Source organism: Lontra canadensis, unplaced genomic scaffold, assembly GCF_010015895.1.
Source record: "Lontra canadensis isolate GAN:19392208 unplaced genomic scaffold, GSC_riverotter_1.0 scaffold3, whole genome shotgun sequence".
In the NCBI taxonomy this organism is placed as follows: Eukaryota; Metazoa; Chordata; class Mammalia; order Carnivora; family Mustelidae; genus Lontra; species Lontra canadensis.
In genome coordinates this window covers 23,689,603-23,712,200 of record NW_022630997.1, presented here as the reverse complement: position 1 = coordinate 23,712,200, position 22,598 = coordinate 23,689,603, and the positions used below count along the sequence as shown (strand labels likewise).

The 22,598-nt window shown below is 37.3% G+C and overlaps 1 protein-coding gene across 4 annotated transcripts in view; it reads left to right on the top strand.

Moving 5' to 3' along the window:
* The window catches only part of EXOC6 (exocyst complex component 6), a 236,092-nt gene that overhangs the window by 72,200 nt on the left and 141,294 nt on the right, over positions 1 to 22,598 (top strand). For all 4 annotated transcript variants that reach the window (XM_032836304.1, XM_032836314.1, XM_032836324.1 and 1 more), the window contains 2 exons: positions 3,355 to 3,559; positions 20,234 to 20,386. In XM_032836304.1, the coding sequence (XP_032692195.1) occupies positions 3,355 to 3,559; positions 20,234 to 20,386 (358 nt within the window). The remainder of the gene's footprint in view (positions 1 to 3,354; positions 3,560 to 20,233; positions 20,387 to 22,598) is intronic.

Below are 22,598 nucleotides of genomic sequence, written 5' to 3'. Positions count from 1 at the left end.
TGAGAGAGAGAGAGAGAGCGAGAGAGAAACAGCATCAGAAGGGGGAGGATCAGAGGGAGAAGCAGACTCCCTGGTAAGCCAGGAACCGGATGCAAGACTAGATCCCAGAACTCTGGGATCATGATCTGAGCCGAAGGCAGTAGCTTAACCAACTGAGCCACCCAGGCGCCCCTTGTCAATGACATTATTTGTATCCTGTGGGTCAGAGAACCATCAGAGTATTCACATGTTTTCCATTTAGGGGTGACACAATTTTTTTTGAAATGTCTCTTATTTATAAAGGCAGACATCTTGGTAGAGGTTTTGATATAGGGGTAAATCTAGTCTTATTTATAAAAAAGAAAAAATCAGAGATTTAAAATTATAATTATGAGAACATGATCACATTTTTACAGTTGACTTATGAGTAAGGTATTAATCTGTTCTAGAATAATTTTAGTTAAAGATAGTTTTCATGATTTTTTTTTTTAAAGATTTTGTTTATTTATTTATTTGAGGGACAGAGATCACAAGTAGGCAGAGAGGCAGGCAGAGAGAGAGGAGGAAGCAGGCTCCCCACTGAGCAGAGAGCCCGATGTGGGGCTCAATCCCAGGTCCCTGGGATCATGACCTGAGCCGAAGGCAGAGGCTTTAACCCACTGAGCCACCCAGGCACCCCTCCATGATATGTTTTTAAATAAGATACGAGCATACAGACCTGGAAATGTAGATATATGACTGGATGTGACTGGGGCCAAACTGAGGTCATTATTATATGGTAGTATCAGATGATACTTTTTATTTGTCCCTTTATAGTTTTGTATTTTTCCAGTGTTTATGGATTACTGTTAAAATTTTTTAAAAACAGCATCAAGGGCGCCTTGGTGGCTCATTCGTTAAGTGTCTGCCTTCGGCTCAGGTCATGTTTTCAGGGTCCTGGAATAGAGCCCCACGTCAGGCTCCCTGCTCAACAGGAAACCTACTTCTCCCTCTCCCACTCCCCCTGCTTGTGTTCCCTCTCTCGCTGTGTCTGTGTCTGTCAAATAAATAAAATAAAATCTTTAGAAAAAATTAAAAAAATGGCATCATATACCAAAAGAGAATGGCAGTCTGTTGTGGAAATTTTGCTTGCATTTAGGAATATAAAGCTTAGGGGATTTGTGGCTAAATTTTAGAAGTATTCAGGTTCGGGTCTCTGGTTTCTGGTCTCTGCCTAAGAATATAGCCTTGCTGTGTGTGTTAGCTTGGGTTTCCCAGAAAGCAAAGCCTGAGGTATAACCTTATATTTTACTACCTTTTTTGGAGTATAATCCTAAGGAAGCTGAGAAGCAGAGTTGAGTGAAAGGGAAACGAGTTAGTGAACTTGGGAGAGCAAGGTTGAGTTACTGAGTTAGCTAACGATGCTTAATGTTGATCAATTTCAAAGAACTTTTGGGAGTTCTGTGTATTATTATACATTCAGCACATTTCATCCAGGAGGAGGAAAGGGGAATTTATCTTTGGTCTCCGTTTCTCATTAGTTAAGGATTCAGCCCACTGGCATTAACTGCTTACATTTCTGCATTGTGCTGTGAAGGTGTCATAGTTTAGTGACACTGGAAGCCTGGGATGGGAGGTGAGAGGTAGAGAGGCATGAAGGAAGGCACATTTATGTTATGAAGTTGATTGTGTCTGGTGTTGCAAAAACTTCTGGTCATACTTTCATTTAACCTCTATCACTTACAACTTCAAATACATTATAGGCATTACCATGAATTTTCAGAAAGCCTACCTTTTGTGGAGATAATACTTTTGAAGTATACATAATTCACATCAAATCAGGGAATTAAGCAGGATCCAATAGAATACTTTGACTGTTGACTGACCTATTATATATAAAATGTTATTTTACTCAGAAAAGATATTATTTATCACTTTACTTCATTTAAATTTATAATATCTTGGGTATTATCAAAGTTACTGTAATGACATCTGCCTATCCATGTTATCACCTAAATGTTCATTTCTGACCACATGTATATTTTATTTGTTTATAAAAATTCTAATGATTTTAAGTAACCATGATAAAATTTAGGCATCTAATTTTTAAAATAGTGATAGATTTTGTGACAGTGTGCAAAATATACCCTATCTTTGGGAATATAAGGTAGAGAATTAGTAAATATCTTTATTTAGTTTTTGAGTATACAGTCTTTCAAATTACCTGAGTATTATTTTTTGTTGTTGTTCTCTAGATCATGTCTTTTCTCATTTTTAATATCCAAATCTATGGTAAAGTATAAAACATTATTTGATTAATTTAAAAATTCATCTACCTACTTTCAGTGGATTTTGGTAGTGAATATTATTGTAGGAAACTGACAGTTATGGTTTTTCTACCAATTAATTATAGTGTCTTGGCCAAATGTATACTCTTTGTGTTTGAGTTTCTCATCTGTAGAGTATTAAGAGTAATATCTGACATTCACATCTACCTCATAGAAATGTAGAGAAAATCAAAGTATGTATATGAAAGTACATGTCAATTTCTCTAGGGCATAGGCTGTATTTTACTAATTACTGCAATCCATCATGTCATTCAGTATGTATTTATTTTCAATAAATCACTATGAAAATAAATCACTTTGGTTTTTCACTTGGTTTTTTGGATACTTAATATTATTTTATAGTGCTTTAAATAGTGTAAAATTTTCAAGAAAATGTCCTTAAAACATCTTTTACTTCAATTTGAATTGAATCTTTACTTTTTTGATGTGATGGTATGTGGATGGGAGAGATACTATGAAAACACATTTTAAAAAAACTTCAGAAGTATTATACATACACATTTTATGTATACATATACAAACAAAAGAACTATTATACATATACATTTCAGAACTATTATACATTTAAGATACTTGATGACTGAGCACCTGGATGGCTCAGTCGGTTAAGTGTCTGCGTTTGGGTCAGGTTGCGATCCTGGAGTCCCAGAAGCGAGCCCCACATTGGGCTCCCTGCTCAGTGGAGGATCTGTTTCTCCCTCTTTCTCTGCTCTCCGCCCCCCCCAACTTGTGTGCTCGTTCTCTCTCTCTCTCTAATGAATAAATAAAATCTTTTAAAAAAAAAAGATCATGATGACTGATTTAGGTGTTGCAATATTACAGATATAGGTGAAGTGAAATAAGGAAACTGTGTGTTCCTGTAAATCATGAATTTTGAGCCTATAAACTTGTTCATTTGGTTTAGATTATGCTTAGTAAATAGAAATAAATGGTAATTTTACTTATTTTAACTATGTCCTTTTTGATTGAATTGCTGGACTGGTTAATTATTTTAAGTTGAAAATAATGTAACAACTTTTTATAGAGTTTTCTTCTTAACTTTTCACAGGTATTATTCTGCTCTAAAAACTATGGAACAATTAGAGAATGTTTTTTTTCCCCGAGTTAGTCAGTACCGGTTTTGTCAGCTAATGATAGAAAATCTTCCTAAACTCCGTGAGGATATTAAAGAAATCTCCATGTCTGATCTCAAAGACTTTTTGGAAAGCATTCGAAAACATTCTGACAAAATAGGTGAAACAGCAATGAAACAGGTGAGATTAAAAAGGAAAATTTTAATTTAATGTTATTCAGTAATCTAAGTTAGAGAATATATCCAGAATTTACTTGTTTTTAGTTACATAAAATGCTTATTTTTGCTTAGTTTTATCCTTTTCTTATCTTTCCTGAACTTTGTTTAGAATGGGTTTAATCAGCATTTTCTTTTGGTTTGCAGCTATGCCATATTTAAGTAAGGTCAATCTAACTTGACTCACCGGCCTATTCGTCTCTTGGGAATCTTCCTGTGAATGTGGCATTCTGTTAACTTGTGCCAGCAGTCAAACTTGGTATAAAATTAGCTGAACCATGGCAGCCACAGAAGCAGATGGGATTTCTTTTATCCTAATGTTCTAAATTGCTCTCTTTAAAAGTATTATCTTTGAATTAACTCCTACAGGTCAATAATAAAAAGAAAAGTGGACAAGATTTGGCAGATATAAAGTTAATGTACCTACCTTTTGAATCAGGAGTTCTTCTCCTAGATAATTCCCATGAGAAATAAAGAAAACATGTCCTTGTGATGTTCACACCAGCTTTATTCACAGCTCGCCCCAAACTGGAAACAACCCAAATGGACATCAAAAGGGAATGGATATACAAATTGTGCTATATAAAAACAATGGAATATTACTTAGCAATAAAAAGGAATGAAATTACTGATATGTATAACAACAAATATTAATCTCCCAGGCATTGTGCTGAGCTATAGAAGCTGGACGCAAAAAAGCACAGATTGTTACTCCATTTATATTGCAGTTCTAAAGCAGGTGAAACTAATTAAAGTGAAAAAAATCAGAGCAGTGGTAACCTCTGGGTGGGGCAATTGTCTGGGAAGAGACACAAAGGGGCTTTCTGAGGAGATATAAATGTTCTGTATCCTACTAGTCCAGATTGTACAGTTAAGGTCTGCACGTTTCAGTGTATATAAATCTGACCTCAAAGTTATAAAAAATAATTGGCATGTGTATAGTGTATGTATGTGTGTGTGAAGTGAGCAGGTAAAGGTACACAGATGAACAAGAATGTGTAGATATTAATTATTGAAGGTAGGTGATGAGTACTTGGGGGTTGATTACATTAATCTGTATTTGAAATTTTCAGTAATAAAAAGTTTTAAAATGATTATAACTTAAAACTTCTGAGTTAGTTAAAACTCCCAATAATCACAGTGCTATAGAAATAAAACAGTGCCCAACCTGCTTTCTAACCCCAAATTTTTTCCTAAAGTATTAGAAAGTACTTTAGAGAAGCTTCAGGTATGGCAGGGTGGGGCAGAGGGAGATGGGCAGGGTAGGACCTGAGCAGAAAGCCACAGAAGGTACTGCAGGCATGAATTTCTCTTCCTTCTCTGGCCAGGGCTTCCTGAGAAAATTTTATTTTACTTTATTTTATTTTTTTTAAAGATTTTATTTATTTATTTGATAGAGACACAGCAAGAGAGGGAACACAAGCATGGGGAGTAGGAGGGGGAGAAGCAGCCTTCCCACCAAGCAGGGAGCCCAATACGAGGCTCCATCCTAGGACCCTGGGATCGTCACCTGAGCTGAAAGCAGACACCCAACAGGTGCCCCTATTTTATTTTCTAATTAAAGAAATATCAGAGTGTGTATCAGAGTGTGTCACAATAAGGAAATTAAAAAATTCAGTATAGGAACTTCCTCCCTACTTTAACTTCTTAAAGAATTATCTATAAATCAGATAATCTCCATTATATTTCTATTAATTTTTTCAGCTTTGCACAGTAATCTATGTCAATTGGTTTAATAGATTTAAAAAATTTATGGAGTAAATTATTTTCCTTAAAGATATGTAGATTTTGGGGCGCCTGGGTGGCTCAGTGAGTTAAGGCCTCTGCCTTCGGCTCAGGTCATGATCTCAGAGTCCTAGGATCGAGCCCCGCATTGGGCTCTCTGCTCAGCAGGGAGCCTGCTTCCTCCTCTCTCTCTCTGCCTGCCTCTCTGCCTACTTGTGATCTCTGTCTGTCAAATAAATAAAATCTTAAAAAAAAAAGATATATAGATTTTGAAAATTCTTTATCAGGATCACTTTAATAATACATGAAAACCATATGTAATAGTGTAGGACTTGAACGATATATTTTGTTTTAAGTTGCTTATTTTTATTTATTTTATTTTTTTTATAAACATATAATGTATTTTTATCCCCAGGGGTACAGGTCTGTGAATCGCCAGGTTTATACACTTCACAGCACTCACCATAGCACATACCCTCCCCAATGTCCATAACCCCACTCCCCTCTCCCAACCCCCTCCCCCCAGCAACCCTTAGTTTGTTTTGTGAGATTAAGAGTCACTTATGGTTTGTCTCCCTCCCGATCCCATCTTGTTTCATTTATTCTTCTCCTAACCCCCTAACCCCCCACGTAGCATCTCCACTTCCTCATATCAGGGAGATCATATGACAGTTGTCTTTCTCCAATTGACTTATTTCAATAAGCATGATACCGTCTAGTTCCATCCACGTCGTCGCAAATGGCAAGATTTCATTTCTTTTGATGGCTGCATAGTACTCCATTGTACCTATATACCACATCTTCTTTATCCATTCATCTGTTGATGGACATCTAGGTTCTTTCCATAGTTTGGCTATTGTGGACATTGCTGCTATAAACATTCGGGTGCACGTGCCCCTTCGGATCACTACGTTTGTATCTTTAGGGTAAATACCCAGCAGTGCAATTGCTGGGTCATAGGGTAGTTATATTTTCAACTTTTTGAGGAACCTCCATGCTGTTTTCCAGAGTGGTTGCACCAGCTTGCATTCCCACCAACAGTGTAGGAGGGTTCCCCTTTCTCCACGTCCTCACCAGCATCTGTCATTCCCTGACTTGTTAATTTTAGCCATTCTGACTGGTGTGAGGTGGTATCTCATTGTGGTTTTGATTTGTATTTCCCTGATGCTGATTGATTTGGAGCACTTTTTCATGTGTCTTTTGGCCATCTGGATGTCTTCTTTGCAGAAATGTCTGTTCATGTCTTCTGCCCATTTCTTGATTGGATTATTTGTTCTTTGGGTGTTGAGTTTGATAAGTTCTTTATAGATTTTGGACACTAGCCCTTTATCTGATATGTCGTTTGCAAATATCTTCTCCCATTCTGTTAGTTGTCTTTTGGTTTTGTTAACCGTTTCCTTTGCTGTGCAAAAGCTTTTGATCTTGATGAAATCCCAATAGTTCATTTTTGCCCTTGCTTCCCTTGCCTTTGGCGATGTTCCTAGGAAGATGTTGCTGTGGCTGAGGTCGAAGAGGCTGCTGCCTGTGTTCTCCTCAAGGATTTTGATAGATTCCTTTCTCACATTGAGGTCCTTCATCCATTTTGAGTCTATTTTCATGTGTGGTGTAAGGAAATGATCCAATTTCATTTTTCTGCATGTGGCTTTTCCCAACACCATTTATTGAAGAGGCTGTCTTTTTTCCATTGGACATTCTTTCCTGCTTTGTCGAAGATTAGTTGACCATAGAGTTGAGGGTCTATTTCTGGGCTCTCTATTCTGTTCCATTGATCTATTGTTTTTGTGCCAGTACCATGCTGTCTTGATGATGACAGCTTTGTAATAGAGCTTGAAGTCCGGAACTGTGATGCCACCAACCTTGGCTTTCTTTTTCAATACTCCTTTGGCTATTCGAGGTCTTTTCTTGTTCCATATAAATTTTGGGATTATTTGTTCCATTTCTTTGAAAAAAAAATGGGTGGGATTTTGATAGGAATTGCATTAAATGTGTAGATTGCTTTAGGTAATATAGACATTTTCACAATATTTGTTCTTCCAATCCGGGAGCGTGGAACATTTTTCCATTTCTTTGTGTCTTCCTCAATTTCTTTCATGAGTACTTTATAGTTTTCTGAGTATAGATTCTTAGCCTCTTTGGTTAGGTTTATTCCTAGGTTTCTTATGGTTTTGGGTGCAATTGTAAATGGGATTGACTCCCTAATTTCTCTTTCTTCTGTCTTGTTGTTGGTGTAGAGAAATGCAACTGATTTCTGTGCATTGATTTTATATCCTGACACTTTACTAAATTCCTGTACAAGTTCTAGCAGTTTTGGAGTGGAGTCTTTTGGGTTTTCCACATATAGCATCATATCATCTACGAAGAGTGATAGTTTGATGACTTCTTTGCCGATTTGGATGCCTTTAATTTCTTTTTGTTGTCTGATTGCTGAGGCTAGGACTTCTAGTACTATGTTGAATAGCAGTGGTGATAATGGACATCCCTGCCGTGTTCCTGACCTTAGCGGAAAAGCTTTCAGATTTTCTCCATTGAGAATGATATTTGCGATGGGTTTTTCATAGATGGCTTTGATAATATTGAGGTATGTGCCCTCTATCCCTACACTTTGAAGAGTTTTGATCAGGAAGGAATGCTGTACTTTGTCAAATGCTTTTTCAGTATCTATGGAGAGTATCATATGGTTCTTGTTCTTTCTTTTATTAATGTGTTGTATCACATTGATTGATTTGCGGATGTTGAACAAACCTGCAGCCCTGGAATAAATCCCACTTGGTCGTGGTGAATAATCCTTTTAATGTACTGTTGAATCCTATTGGCTAGTATTTTGGTGAGAATTTTCGCATCTGTGTTCATCAAGGATATTGGTCTGTAGTTCTCTTTTTTGATGGGATCCTTGTCTGGTTTTGGGATCAAGGTGATGCTGGCCTCATAAAATGAGTTTGGAAGTTTTCCTTCCATTTCTATTTTTTGGAACAGTTTCAGGAGAATAGGAATTAGTTCTTCTTTAAATGTTTGGTAGAATTCCCCCGGGAAGCCGTCTGGCCCTGGGCTTTTGTTTGTTTGGAGATTTTTGATGACTGTTTCAATCTCCTTACTGGTTATGGGTCTGTACAGATTTTCTATTTCTTCCTGGTTCAGTTGTGGTAGTTTATACATCTCTAGGAATGCATCTGTTTCTTCCAGATTGTCAAATTTGTTTCCGTAGAGTTGCTCATAGTATGTTCTTATAATTGTTTGTATTTCTTGGTGTTGGTTGTGATCTCTCTCTCCTCTTTCATTCATGATTTTATTTATTTGGGTCCTTTCTCTTTTCTTTTTGATAAGTCTGGCCAGGGGTTTATCAATCTTATTAATTCTTTCAAAGAACCAGCTCCTAGTTTCGTTGATTTGTTCTGTTGTTTTTTTGGTTTCTATTTCATTGATTTCTGCTCTAATCTTTATGATTTCTCTTCTCCTGCTGGGTTTAGGCTTTCTTTGTTGTTCTTTCTCCAGCTCCTTTAGGTGTAGGGTTAGGTTGTGTTTTTGAGACCTTTCTTGTTTCTTGAGAAAGGCTTGTACTGCTGTATATTTTCCTCTCAGGACTGCCTTTGCTGTGTCCCACAGATTTTGAACCATTGTGTTTTCATTATCATTTGTTTCCATGAATTTTTTCAATTCTTCTTTAATTTCCTGGTTGACCCATTCATTCTTTAGAAGGATGCTGTTTAGTCTCCATGTATTTGTGTTCTTTCCAACTTTCCTCTTGTGATTGAGTTCTAGCTTCAGAGCATTGTGGTCTGAAAATGCAGGGAATGATCCTAATCTTTTGATACCGGTTGAGACCTGATTTATGACCCAGGATGTGATCTATTCTGGAGAATGTTCCATGTGCACTAGAGAAGAATGTGTATTCTGTTGCTTTGGGATGAAATGTTCTGAATATATCTGTGATGTCCATCTGGTCCAGTGTGTCATTTAAGGCCTTTATTTCCTTGTTGATCTTTTGCTTGGATGATCTGTTCATTTCAGTAAGGGACGTGTTAAAGTCCCCTACTATTATTGTATTATTGTCTATGTGTTTCTTTGATTTTGTTATTAATTGGTTTATATAGTTGGCTGCTCCCACGTTAGGGGCATAGATATTTAAAATTTTTAGATCTTCTTGTTAGACAGACCCTTTGAGTATGATATAGTGTCCTTCCTCATCTCTTACTATAGTCTTTGGCTTAAAATCTAATTGATCTGATATAAGGATTGCCACTCCAGCTTTCTTCTGATGTCCATTAGCATGGTAAATTCTTTTCCACCCCCTCACTTTAAATCTGGAGGTGTTCGGGTCTAAAATGAGTTTCTTGTAGGCAACATATAGATGGGTTTTGTTTTTTTATCCATTCTGATACCCTGTGTCTTTTGATTGGGGCATTTAGCCTGTTAACATTCAGGGTAACTTTGAGAGATATGAATTTAGTGCCATTGTATTGCCTGTAAGGTGACTGTTACTGTATATTATCTCTCTTCCTTTCTGATCTACTACTTTTAGGGTCTCTCTTTGCTTAGAGGACCCCTTCCAATATTTCCTGTAGAGCTGGTTTGGTGTTTGCAAATTCTTTCAGTTTTTGTTTGTCCTGGAAGCTTTTAATCTCTCCTTCTATTTTCAATGATAGCCTAGCTGGATATAGTATTCTTGGCTGCATGTTTTTCTCGTTTAGTGCTCTGAATATATCATGCCAGCTCTTTCTGGCCTGCCAGGTCTCTGTGGATAAATCCGCTGCCAATCTAATATTTTTACCATTGTATGTTACAGACGTCTTTTCCCAGGCTGCTTTCAGGATTTTCTCTTTGTTGCTAAGACTTGTAAATTTTACTATTAGGTGATGGGGTGTGGACCTATTCTTGTTGATTTTGAGGGGGGTTCTCTGCACCTCCTGGATTTTGATGCTTGTTCCCTCTGCCATATTAGGGAAATTCTCTCCAATAATTCTCTCCAGTATACCTTCTGCTCCCCTCTATTTTTCTTCTTCTTCTGGAATCCCAGTTATTCTAGTGTTGTTTAGTCTTATGGTGTCACTTATCTCTTGAATTCTCCCCTCATGGTCCAGTAGCTGTTTGTCCCTCTTTTGCTCAGCTTCTTTATTCTCTGTCATTTGGTCTTCTATATCACTAATTCTTTCTTCTGCCTCATTTATCCTAGCAGTAAGAGCCTCCATTTTTTTTGTTTTTTTTTAAAGATTTTATTTATTTATTTGACAGACACAGATCACAAGTAGGCAGAGAGGCAGGCAGAGAGAGAGGAGGAAGCAGCTCCCTGCTGAGCAGAGAGCCGGAACGCGGGGCTTGATCCCAGGACCCTGGGATCATGACCTGAGCCGAAGGCAGAGGCTTTAACCCACTGAGCCACCCAGGCTCCCCAAGAGCCTCCATTTTGATTGCACCTCATTAATAGCTTTTTTGATTTCAACTTGGTTAGATTTTAGTTCTTTTATTTCTCCAGAAAGGGCTTTTATCTCTCCAGAGAGGGTTTCTCTGATATCTTCCATACCTTTTTCAAGCCCGGCTAGAACCTTGAGAATTGTCATTCTAAACTCTATATCTGACATACTACCAATGTCTGTATTGATTAGGTCCCTAGCCTTCGGTACTGCCTCTTCTTTTTTTTTGTGGTGAGTTTTTCTGCCTTGTCATTTTGTCCAAATAAGAGTATATGAAAGAGCAAAGAAAATACTGAAAGGATGGCAAACACCCCAGGAAAATGACCTTTAACCAAATCAGAAGAGACCCCAAATCGTGGGAGGGAGAAAGGGGATAAGAAGAAGTTCAGGAAAAAAAAAATTAACAAAAAAGAAAAATAAAGAAAAAATATAAAAAAGAAAAAATATATATGTGTATATATATATATTAGATATACTTGTTAAAGAAGTTCAAAAAGAAAAGCGTAAAAGTTAAAAAAATTTAGCAGAAGAAAAAATTAATAAAATTTAAAAAATAAATTTACCACAATACTAAAGAATCATGGGGAGAAAGCCATGAGTTCCGTGCTTTGCTTTCTCCTCCACTGGAATTCTGCTGCTCTCCTTGGTAGGTGAGCTTTGTCTTGGCTGGATTTCTTGTTGATCATCTGGGGGAGGGGCCTGTTGTAGTGATTCTCAAGTGCCTTTGCCCCAGGCGGAGTTGCACCACCCTTACCAGGGGCCGGGCTAAGTAATTTGCTCGGGTTTGCTTTCGGGAGCTTTTGTCCCCTGAGCGCTTTCCGTAGAGTTCCGGAGGACGGGAATGAAAATGGCGGCCTCCCAGTCTCAGGCCCAGAGGAGCTCAGGGCCCCACTCCTCAGTGTGCCCTCAGAGAAAAGAGCCCAATCACTCCCGTCTCCCTGGCCTCCGGCCGCGCTCTGAGCTCACCGAGCCTGCGACCAGTTCAAGGCAACCCCGAGCTGAGAGCTCACTACTCGGCTCTGTCTCTGTAGCTGGCTTCCCCGGTCTAATACCTGCGAGCTCTGAGACACTCAGACTCCCCTGATCCTTCTGTGACCCTGCGGGACCTGAGGCCATGCTGGCCCCATATGGGCTTCACCCCAGTTTAGCCTCTGGAGCTATGTCCCTCAGTGGAGTTCTGTTGCTCCGCCATTTGCCGGGAGCTGGCCCCTCCCCCCGCAGTCTATCTTCCCGTCGCTTTGGATTCATTTCTTCGCCGGTCCTACCTTTCAGAAAGTGGTCGATTTTCTGTTTCTAGAATTGCTGTTCTTCTTCTCTTCGATCTTCCATTGGATTTGTAGGTGTTTGCAATGGTTTGATAAGCTATCTAAGTGATCTCCTGCTACCTGATATAGTCTCAGTCTGCTGCTTCTCCACCATCTTGACCTTCCTAAAAAGTTGCTTATTTTTAAAGAATTTCCTGTTAGCTGTTGCTTATCAGTAGGTGGACTGTAGCAGATTCAATCTTCAAATTATTTTTGATAGTATCTTTCTTTTTTTAAAAGATTTTATTAATTTACTTGAGAGAGAGAGACAGATAGTGACAGAGATAGCAAGAGAGAGCACACAAGCAGGGAAGAGGCAGAGAGAGATGGAGAAGTAAACTCCTCGAGGAGCAGGGAGACCAACATGGGGCTTGATTTCAGGACCCTGAGATCATGACCTGAGTTGAAAGCAGACGCTTAACTGACTGAGCTATCCAGGGCCTCCTGATAGTATCTTTTGTTCAGATTAAATACTTGGTTGATAAAACAATATGCTTCTTTGCTGTAAATAAACAGAAGCTACCACAGAGAGCCTAAGCCGGATTTGTTTCCTGTCATTTCTTTGGAAGCCATTTTCCCTATCATTGGAATGATGGAAAGATGGTTAGTTGTGGGCAGGAGCAGTCGTAAAGAAGTGTTGGCCAGCAGGTTAGAGTTAGAATTTCAGATTAGTAAGATGGAAAAGATAAAGACTAAGCTGAGTGTAAGAGAATAAAATTTGAAGCCAGAATTCAGAAGAATCCAGAGATTCTGAATCTGGAGACTATCATTATCCCAGAAATTACATAGGTTAGGAAAGTAGAACAAAAAGAGTGGATATTACCTCACTGTTAAGGTAGAATAATGTACAGGACTTGATAGCTTTTCTCTGAAGTGATCATCTTTCTCCTCCATTGTTGACACTTAAAGATATTAATAGGACTGATGCATTTTATAATAAAATGAGAATCAGGGGAGCCTCTGATTGTTTTTGTAGCACCTCCTATATCTTCTTGGGATACTAAATCTTTCTGACTGATTGCCTCTGATTAGTGAGTGTTTTTCTGCACTAGAGAGTTCTGCAACATTATATCTTGTCTTCAGCATCATAGCGTTTTCAGTACTTTTTCTCCTAAGTCTAGGCAAGGAATGCCATGAAGATAAAGAATGCGATCGCTTGGTAAGGTTTTTTTGTTTTTTTTTTTTTAGCACAAGGATGTAAATGGTAGTTTAAAGTTCATGTTCTATTATACAATCTATGTCTCATTGTTAAACTTATCTTCTCTGACTTGTTTTTCATAGACCAGTTTTGGACTTTCTGCCTAGCAGTCCACCAGGTCATGGGCCCTGGGATTTGAGGTTTATAAGAATTTCCTGCTGAAAGGGAGTAGACTCTTTCTAGTATACTACCATTATTTTCTTGTAAAAAGAGTTGAGCTCCCTACCTCTGCAATTTAAACAGAACTTTCATCACAGAAACTTTCCCTAAGCATGTCTTAATTCCATTAACTCATGTCCCATTTGTGGATTTACTTGTTATATGTTCTCTTGAATATCCTGTAGGTACATCAAACCTAGTATTTCTAAAAGTAATCTCACTGTCTTACAAAATCTATTTTTTCCTATATTTCTTATGTCACATAGTAATTCCTCCTACTTTCATAAGCCAGAAACTGGGTAGTTCTTTAGACTTTCCAGGAATATATATATATATATGTATATATATATACACATATATATATATATATATTTATTTATTTAAAGATTTTATTTATTTATTTGACAGACAGAGATCACAAGTAGGCAGTGAGGCAGGCAGAGAGAGAGAGGAAGGGAAGCAGGCTCCCTGCTGAGCAGAGAGCCTGATGCGGGGCTCTATCCCAGGACCCTGAGATCATGACCTGAGCTGAAGGCAGAGGCTTAACCCATTGAACCACCCAGGCGCCCCTAGGAATATTTATATTCTTTATGTAATTTGTTTCTAAGTCCTACTTAGTAACTATCAATTCTGCTTCTCAATATCTGTAGATTCTGTATCCTCCTTTCTATATATCTGGACTGTTGCCATATCAAATTAATTATTCTCCTTATCTCTAGTCTTTTCTCTGCTTATTATTCTAAAATGCAAGTATGACTGCTTTCTCTTCAGTGATTCCCACTGACCCTTTACCTAATTCTAAATTCTTCAGTATGAAACAAAAGCCTCATCTCCTGATACTCCTTCTTCTTATGATATAACAATATTGGACCTCTTACAAATTTTTAATACACAGTTTGTTTCTTCTACCTAGAATACTTTCCACTCTTCCATATTTCATGTCTGAAGAATTCCTTTTTCCCCAAAAGCTGGCTTAAGCTTCACGTTGTCTGTGGAATCTGTCTTCCTCTGTCTCGCTCCTGTCAGCAAGAGAGGGTCACTTCCTCCTTGGTGTATTCATCCCTTATACTTGTCACACTGTATTATAATTTTTATTTTGTGTCCTTAACTAGACAGTGAGTTATTATTTTTTTTTAAGATTTTTTATTTGAGAGAGAGTGTGCACGTGCGTGTGTGAGCAGGGGAAAGGGACAGAGGGAAAGGGAGAAGTAGACTTCCCGCCAAGCAGGGAGCCTGATGCTGGGCTCTGTCCCAGGACCCCAAGATCATGACCTTAGCAGAAGACTTTGGCGACTGAGCCCCCAGGCTGCCCCTAGACAGTGAGTTTTTTAAGTGAGGGATTATATCCTATTTATTTTTTACCTTCTGGGATCTAATACTGTGCCTAAAATGACTGGCACAAAAAGTTATTTTTTTGAAGGATCTTAGAGCTGAGTCTTAGCTTTTCCAGGGAGAATTGTTTAAAGTAAAAAACAGACTTGGGGCACCTGGGTGGCTCAGTGGGTTAAAGCCCCTGCCTTCAGCTCGGGTCATGATCACAAGGTCCTGGAATTGAGCCCCGCATCGGGCTCTCTGCTCAGGGGGGAGCCTGCTTCCTCCTCTCTCTGCCTGTCTTTCTGCCTACTTGTGATCTTTGTCAAATAAATAAATAAAATCTTTAGGAAAAAAACAAAACAAAACAGACTTGTACCTGTAGTGTTTTTTACCCGTCTTTCTTGTGAGAGGTGAATGTACTATGAATAGTCTGATGTTTAAAAACAATTAAATACCTAAAATTCATAGTCTTATTTCACATTTTCCATATTGTATTTTCTGGCACACATTTTAATAATATCCTTTAGGGGAAAACAGGAGACTAAATGGTCAAAGAAGTTCTGGAAATCTGGGTTAAAGTTAAATATATCTCTTTAGTTATTAATTATAAAGTTAGAAAGGGGATACAATGTAGAATGTTTATTTAACTAATTTGGGCATAGAACCTTTTTTCAAGAAATACTTCTGGAGGGGTGCCTGGGTGCTGCATTCATTAAGCATCTGCCTTCAGCTCAGGTCATGATCCCAAGGTCTTGGGATTGAGTCCCTTATTGGGCTCCCCACTCAGCAGGAAGCTATTTCTCCCTCTTTCACCCTCCTGCTTGTGTTCCCCCTCTTGCTTTGTCTGTCTCTGTCAAATAAATCAATAAAATCTGAAGAAAAAAAAAAGAAATACTTGTAGATACTGTGTGAAATGTTAGTTTTGTACATAATACAGTTTGGAAGCAGTACTTTAAGAAAAATGATTTATACTCTGAAAACAGAAAACCACTGATTAAGTTAGTTTGGACAGCTTGATACTATAGTTCCTTCTGTGAGATTAGTGGACATTTCATAGATTTTGGCTGAAGAGTGAACCAGTCCCTCCCACCAACACACACATATGCCAACTCAGGAAGTAAATGGCCCCATGTAACTTCAAGGCTTCAGAAAATTAAACATTTTTTTTTTCGTTACTGATAATCAATTGAAGTTAAGGCAGGATGTTTTATGTACATTTATGCATATATCCTACCTTTTTAATATTTCTGGTATTTTTAATTTTATGTAGCTGGTTTTTCACTCAAAAAAGAATTAGTGGTACTTTTTTTTTTTTAAGACTGACAATATTCCAAATCAAAGGTTATTAAAATAATTAGATTATTATTGACTTAACTCACTGAAATGAAGAGGAGTATACTCTTTGGTAATTGATATAAAGCTAACTCTAGCATGGGAAACAAAGTCTAAGCAATGGAATTATTAGGTATGGACTTTAAAATTAGCATAGTCAAGGAATTGTAAGACAAGATTGAGGATTTTGGCAGATCATTGTAAACCGTAAAGTAAACCATTTCTGAGTTCTAGAACTGAAAATACATTACAAATTAATAACTCAGTGTGTAGTTGGCAGATTAGACACAGCTGAAGAGAGAATTAATGAACCAGAAGTTACATCAGAGGAAAATACCCAAATTGAGGCTCAGAGAGACAAAAGGATGGAAAGTAAAGAGTTTAAAGACATATAAGTTGGGAAGATTTAACGTATGTGTAATCATAGTCCGGAAAGGAGAAGAAAGAGTGATGGACATAAATAATATAGCAGACCTTGAAGCCATGGATTGAAAAATCCTGTGAATTCTAAGCAGGAGGTATACAAAAATCCCATACTTAGGCATATAATAGTAACTTGTAGGCGCCTGGGTGGCTCAGTGGGTTAAGCCTCTGCCTTTGGCTCAGGTCATGATCTCAGGGTCCTGGGATTGAGCCCTACATGGGGCTCTCTGCTCAGTGGGGAGCCTGCTTTCTCCTCTCTCTCTCTGCCTGCCTCTCTGCCTACTTGTGATCTCTGTCTGTCAAATAAATAAAATCTTAAAAAAAAATAGTAACTTGTTAGAGATGTAAAAGAAGAAAAATCTTAAAAGCAACCAGAGGGAAAAATTTATTGCCTTCAAAAGAGTAATAATAATAATAATCTTTAGCTGACTTGTCAGCAGAATTAATGGAAGCCAGAAGATAGTGAGCTAATATCTGAAGTGCTGATAAACCGTATCTGTCAACCTAGAATTGTTTACCCACCAAAAATTTCTTTTAGAAGTGGAGATGACGTTGGTGTGCCTGGCTGGCTCAGTTGGTAGAACATGTGACTCTTGTTCTTGGAGTTGTGATTCTGAGCCACATGTGTGGATAGGGTTTACTTATTTTATTTATTTTTTATTTATTTTAAAGATTTTATTTATTTTTTTGACAGATCACAAGTAGGCAGAGAGGCAGGCAGAGAGAGAGAGAGAGAGAGAGAGAGAGGAGGAAGCAGGCTCCCTGCAGAGCAGAGAGCCCGATGCGGGACTCTATCCCAGGACCCTGAGATCATGACCTGAGCCGAAGGCAGAGGCTTAACCCACTGAGCCATCCAGGCGCCCCGGTAGGGTTTACTTATAAAACAAAAAAGAAAGGAAGGTGAAATGAAGGTATTTTTCAGATAAAAACCTAGAGGATTTATTTCTAGTAGACCTACATAAAGGAAATATTATTTTCAGACAGAAAGAAAATTATCCCAGTTAGAAACCCAGAGATGTAGAAAATGAACAGAAAGGGCAACTATTTTGGGTAAAATTGCATATATTATGTTGGCTGTATAAAAAAAAAAGTCTTATGGGGTTTATATATTTATAGAATTAACAGTGCAAAAAAACAATCATATATAAGGAGGGGAACTGATACGGGTTTGAAAATCTCTACTAAATTATTCTGCTTACAGGAGACATACCTTACATATAAACATATAGAGAGGTTGAAAGCAAAATGATAGAAAAGGTACATCGGGGCATCTGGGTGGCTCAGTGGTTTAAGCCTCTGCCTTCGGCTTGGGTCATGATCTCAGGGTCCTGGGATTGAGCTCCGTGTTGGGCTCTCTGCTTGGCGGGGAGCCTGCTTCTCCTCCCTACCCCCCGCCTGCCTCTGTGCTTACTTGTGATCTCTCTTTCTGTCAAATAAATAAATAAGATCCTAAGGGAAAAAAAGAAAAGATACATCATGCAAACATCAATGAAAATAAAGCTGATATATGTATATTAATATCAAAGCAGGCTTTAAGACAGAATTACTAGTAGAGAAGAAAGAGGAACATTTCATAGTGATAAAAGATTCAGCTCATTAGGAACAAATAATTCTAAATTTGTTTCCATAAAAATGGTCTTAAAATATATAAAGCAAAAATTGTAAGAATTAAAAGAAATAGACAATTTGACAATCATAATGGGGGATTTTAATACACGTCTTTCAGTAACTGCTAGAAACAATTGACAAATTTAATAAAGATGTAGTCCTTTCAAATAATATGATTAATAACCCTGACCTAATGACATATGTAACACTGTATCCCATGATTTGAGAATATACATTTTTAAAAGAACATTTACCAAAATTGATTACATTCTGGTCCATGGAACAAATGTCAGTAAACTTCAAAGGATTGAAATGATGCAGACAGAGTATATTCTCTAACCATACTGGAATTATTCCAGAGATGAGTAATAAATAGATAAGTAGAAAAATCCCTATATGTTTGGAAATTAAGAAATAAAATTCTCAATAACTCATAGGTTAAAGAGGAAACTCAATTGAAAACCAGAAATTTTTTTTTTTTTTTTAGATTTTTAAAATTGATTTATTTGACACAGAGAAACAGCAAGAAAGGGAACACAAGAAGAGGGAGTGGGAGAGAGAAGCAGGTCTCCAGGAGCAGGGAACCTGATGCAGGGCTTGATTCCAGAATCCTGGGATCACAACCTGAGCCAAAGGCAGATGCTTAACCAACTGAGCCACCCAGACGCCCTAAAACCAGAAAATATTTTGAAGTGTAATGAAACTAGGACATATCAAAACTTGTAGGATGCAGCAAAAGTTGTGTGTAAGGGAAATTTATAGCCTTTAATTTATGAGCTAGGAAAGAACAACTGAAATCAATAATGCAAGTATCCATCTGAAGGAGTTAGAGAAAGAGTAGCAAAGTAAACTCAAAGAAAGTAGAAGGATATGACACAAACAGCACAGGTAACAGAAACTAAACAAGTGGGTTTACACCAAACTAAAAAGCTCCTGCTTTTTAGCAAAAGGAAGCAATCAGCAGTGTGAAAAGACAGTCCCCAGAATTGAAGGAAATAGTTGCAAGCTATTTGTCTGGTTAAGGATTAATTTCCACAATATGTAAGGAAACCTACAATTCAATAGCAAAAACAATCCTTAATCACCTACTTTAAAAATCAGTAAGGGAGTTGAATATACATTTCTCCAAAGAAGATACACAAATTCCCAGCAAGTATATGAATAAATGCTCAGTATCAGTAACCATTAGGGAAATGCAAATCAAAATCACAGTGGGATATATCACCTTCCACCTCTCATGATTGCTGTAATCAAACAAATAAAAGACAACGTTGGCAAGTGTGTGGAGGAATTGGAAACTTGCATACTGTTGAGGGAGCGCAAAATAGTGTGGCTGCCATTTTTAGGAGGTTCCTCAAAAAGTTAAAAATAAGTATGATCCAGGAACCCTACTTCTGGGTGTTTATCCAAAAGAATTGCAATTAGAATCTTCAGAAAGATTAACACTCCCATGCTCACGCATCATTGTTCACAATATCCAAGGTGGGGAAACAATACAGATGTCCACTGACAGATGAATGGATTAAGAAAATGCAGTATATATGTACAGTGGTATATGGTATACTATTCAGTCCCTAAAAAGGAAATTATGAGGTATCTAAAATAGGAAAATTCATAGACTCAAAGAATGGGATAGTGGTTGCTAGGAACTGGAGAAGGGGGAATTACTAATCAACAGGCATAAAGTTTCAGTTAAACAAGATGAATAAGCTCTAGAGTACTGCTGCACAACATTGTACCTGTAGTCAGCAATGATATATTATTAATATATTAATACAATATTAGTATATGTTAATTATGTAATGTATAGACACTTAAAAACACGAGATTAGATCTCATGTTAAGTGTTCTTACCACAGTAAAATAAAATTTAAAAAAAGAAAATGGAAGAAAATAATCAAGAGTAGAAATCAGTGTAATAGAATATAAAATACATTAAGGAGGATCAAAAAGCCAAAAGTTGGTTCTTAGTCTTTTCAAATAATTTTGATAAACCCTGGCACAATTGTTCAGAAATAAGAGTGAGAGCATAAATAATGAATAAAAAAATGAGACATCACTCCAGACCCTACACCCAAAACCACTAAAAATATAGAAATATAGGAAATTCTTGAACCAGTTTTGACCATAATAAATCTTATAATAACCAGATTTTTCTTTTTCCAAAATAGGCACAACAGCAGAAAACCTTTAGTGTTGTTCTGCAGAAGCAAAATAATATAAAATTTGGGAAGAATGTGTACATAAATGATAGAATTCCAGAAGAAAGGAATGAAGTTGAATTGAAATGTGGATTTGAGGAAGAGGATGAGAATGAAGAGGAGGTGATTAAAGTTCCTTCCTTCCTTTTCCCCTCCTACTCTCCTTCCTTTTTCTTCTTCCCTTCTTTTTTTCAAGAATTTTTTTCTTTTGAGTTGTAATGTATGTCTGTATGACTCTCAGTCTTCCCATGTGAACATTGAATTTATGTAGATCAGTTTGTAATGAGCTATTAGAATAATGTGTCATCTGAAATATTAGACTGCATAGTTGACAGATGAATAGGGTATATTCCAGATTATATTTATAAGCCATAGATAACTGAACCTAGGTGTTCTGCCATAATAAGCAGTAAAATTATAAATGCAGTGAGCTTTTGGAATGATCACTCATTTTATTTATCTGTGGCAAACATTTAATTTCATGGTGGCTTGACCTTGCTGTTTAGACTAATTCCAGAAAGTCTGCCTTGTTTTCGCCTTGATTAGTGCTGAGATACTGCAAAATGGTTCTAGTAGATAAAAGCTTTTTAATTCTTAAAAAAGTCTTAACTCTAGGAAACTTGAAATTATCCTTAAGTGTTCACTTTCTTTCATATTCTTTATCTGAACTTATTCCTAATTTTATTTGCTGCTTTTACATTCTATACAGTCTTCAGTCAAACCTACTTTTTGGCTTTTCCTTTGAATTTTTTTGAATATAGTTAATAAGAGCCTATTATTTATAAGTTTTGCCTTGTTGGTGAGAGTTTAAATTGTTTTTTTGAGGACTTAGTTGGGGCTCAGTATGAACTTTTAATTAACTGATAAAAGAAACCATATGAATATGTGCCCATGGCCGCCTCTATGGTTGGAGAACAACTGAGAGTTCAGTATGTATTTTTCTACTATATGACTGAGGATGAGTGAAACTATGTGTATGTGTGTGTGTGTGTGTACACACGTGTATTTTTATATATATGTGTATATATGATTGTGCGCATATATATATATAGCTACACACATGTATATCTGTGCATATGCAGTGGATGTCTGATATTGTATGGGATACAGACAAATGATTTGCCTTAGCTTAATGTCTTTTTTTTTTTAAAGATTTTATTTATTTATTTGAGAGAGAGAGAGAGAGAGAGCGAGCATGAGAGGAGAGAAGTCAGTGGGAGAAGCAGACTCCCTGCCAAGCAGGGAGCCCGATGTGGGACTCGATCCCAGGACTCCAGGATCATGACCTGAGCCGAAGGCAGTCGCTCAACCAACTGAGCCACCCAGGCGCCCTAATGTCTTCTTAATATGAAATTAGTGTGTCCTGATTAGTCTCTGGAAATTTATTATTATTTTTTTAAGATTTTATTTATTTACTTGACATAGAGTGAGAGATCACAAGTAGGCAGAGAGGCAGACAGAGAGAGAGGGGGGGAAGCAGGCTCCCCGCCGAGCAGAGAGTACGATGTGGGGCTCAATCCCAGGACATGACCCAAGCCGAAGGCAGAGGCTTAACCCTCTGAGCCAACCAGGCACCCCTAGTTTCTGGAAATTTAATAAATGTTTTTGAAATTTACTTTTTTGTTCTTTTTTAATCAGTATTTGGAGAATCTCTATATGTTATCTTCTCCCAAGTATGTTTGAGGTACATATCTCTATCCTTTAATTACTTTATAATTTAAAACACTCAACAATAATGATAAATAAATAAAGAATGAACTATTGAACAAGTGCCAAAACAATTACAGAGGCATTGTGTTTATATTGTAATTTTTTATAGTTGATAAATGTTATAACATGAAGTCCATGAATCTTCTTGTTATCTTTAACTTATATTATCCAACAGTAAGCTAGTAGTTTGATAATTTTTATTTTTTAAAAAAATTTTTTGAGGGAGGAGGGGGAGAGGGAGAATCTTTTTTTCTTTTTCTTTTTTTAAGAGAGTGAGTGTGGGGGGGGTTGGGGGGGGTAAAGAGAGGGAAAGAATCTTAAGCAGGATCCATACCCAGCGTGGAGCCTATTGTGGGGTTCAGTCCCATGACCTTGAGATCATGACCTGAGCTGAAATCAAGAGTCGGACACTTAACCAACTCTGCCACCTGGGCACCCCAAATTGATAATTTTTAAAATGGGGTTTTATAAGGAGGGCATGTGTCCTGATGAGCGTTGGGTGTTATATGCAACTAATGAATTATTGAACACTACATCAAAAACTAATGATGTGCTATATGTTGGCTAATTAAATGTAATAGAAAAATAAATAAATAAAATGAAGATGGGGAAAAAAACGATAAAA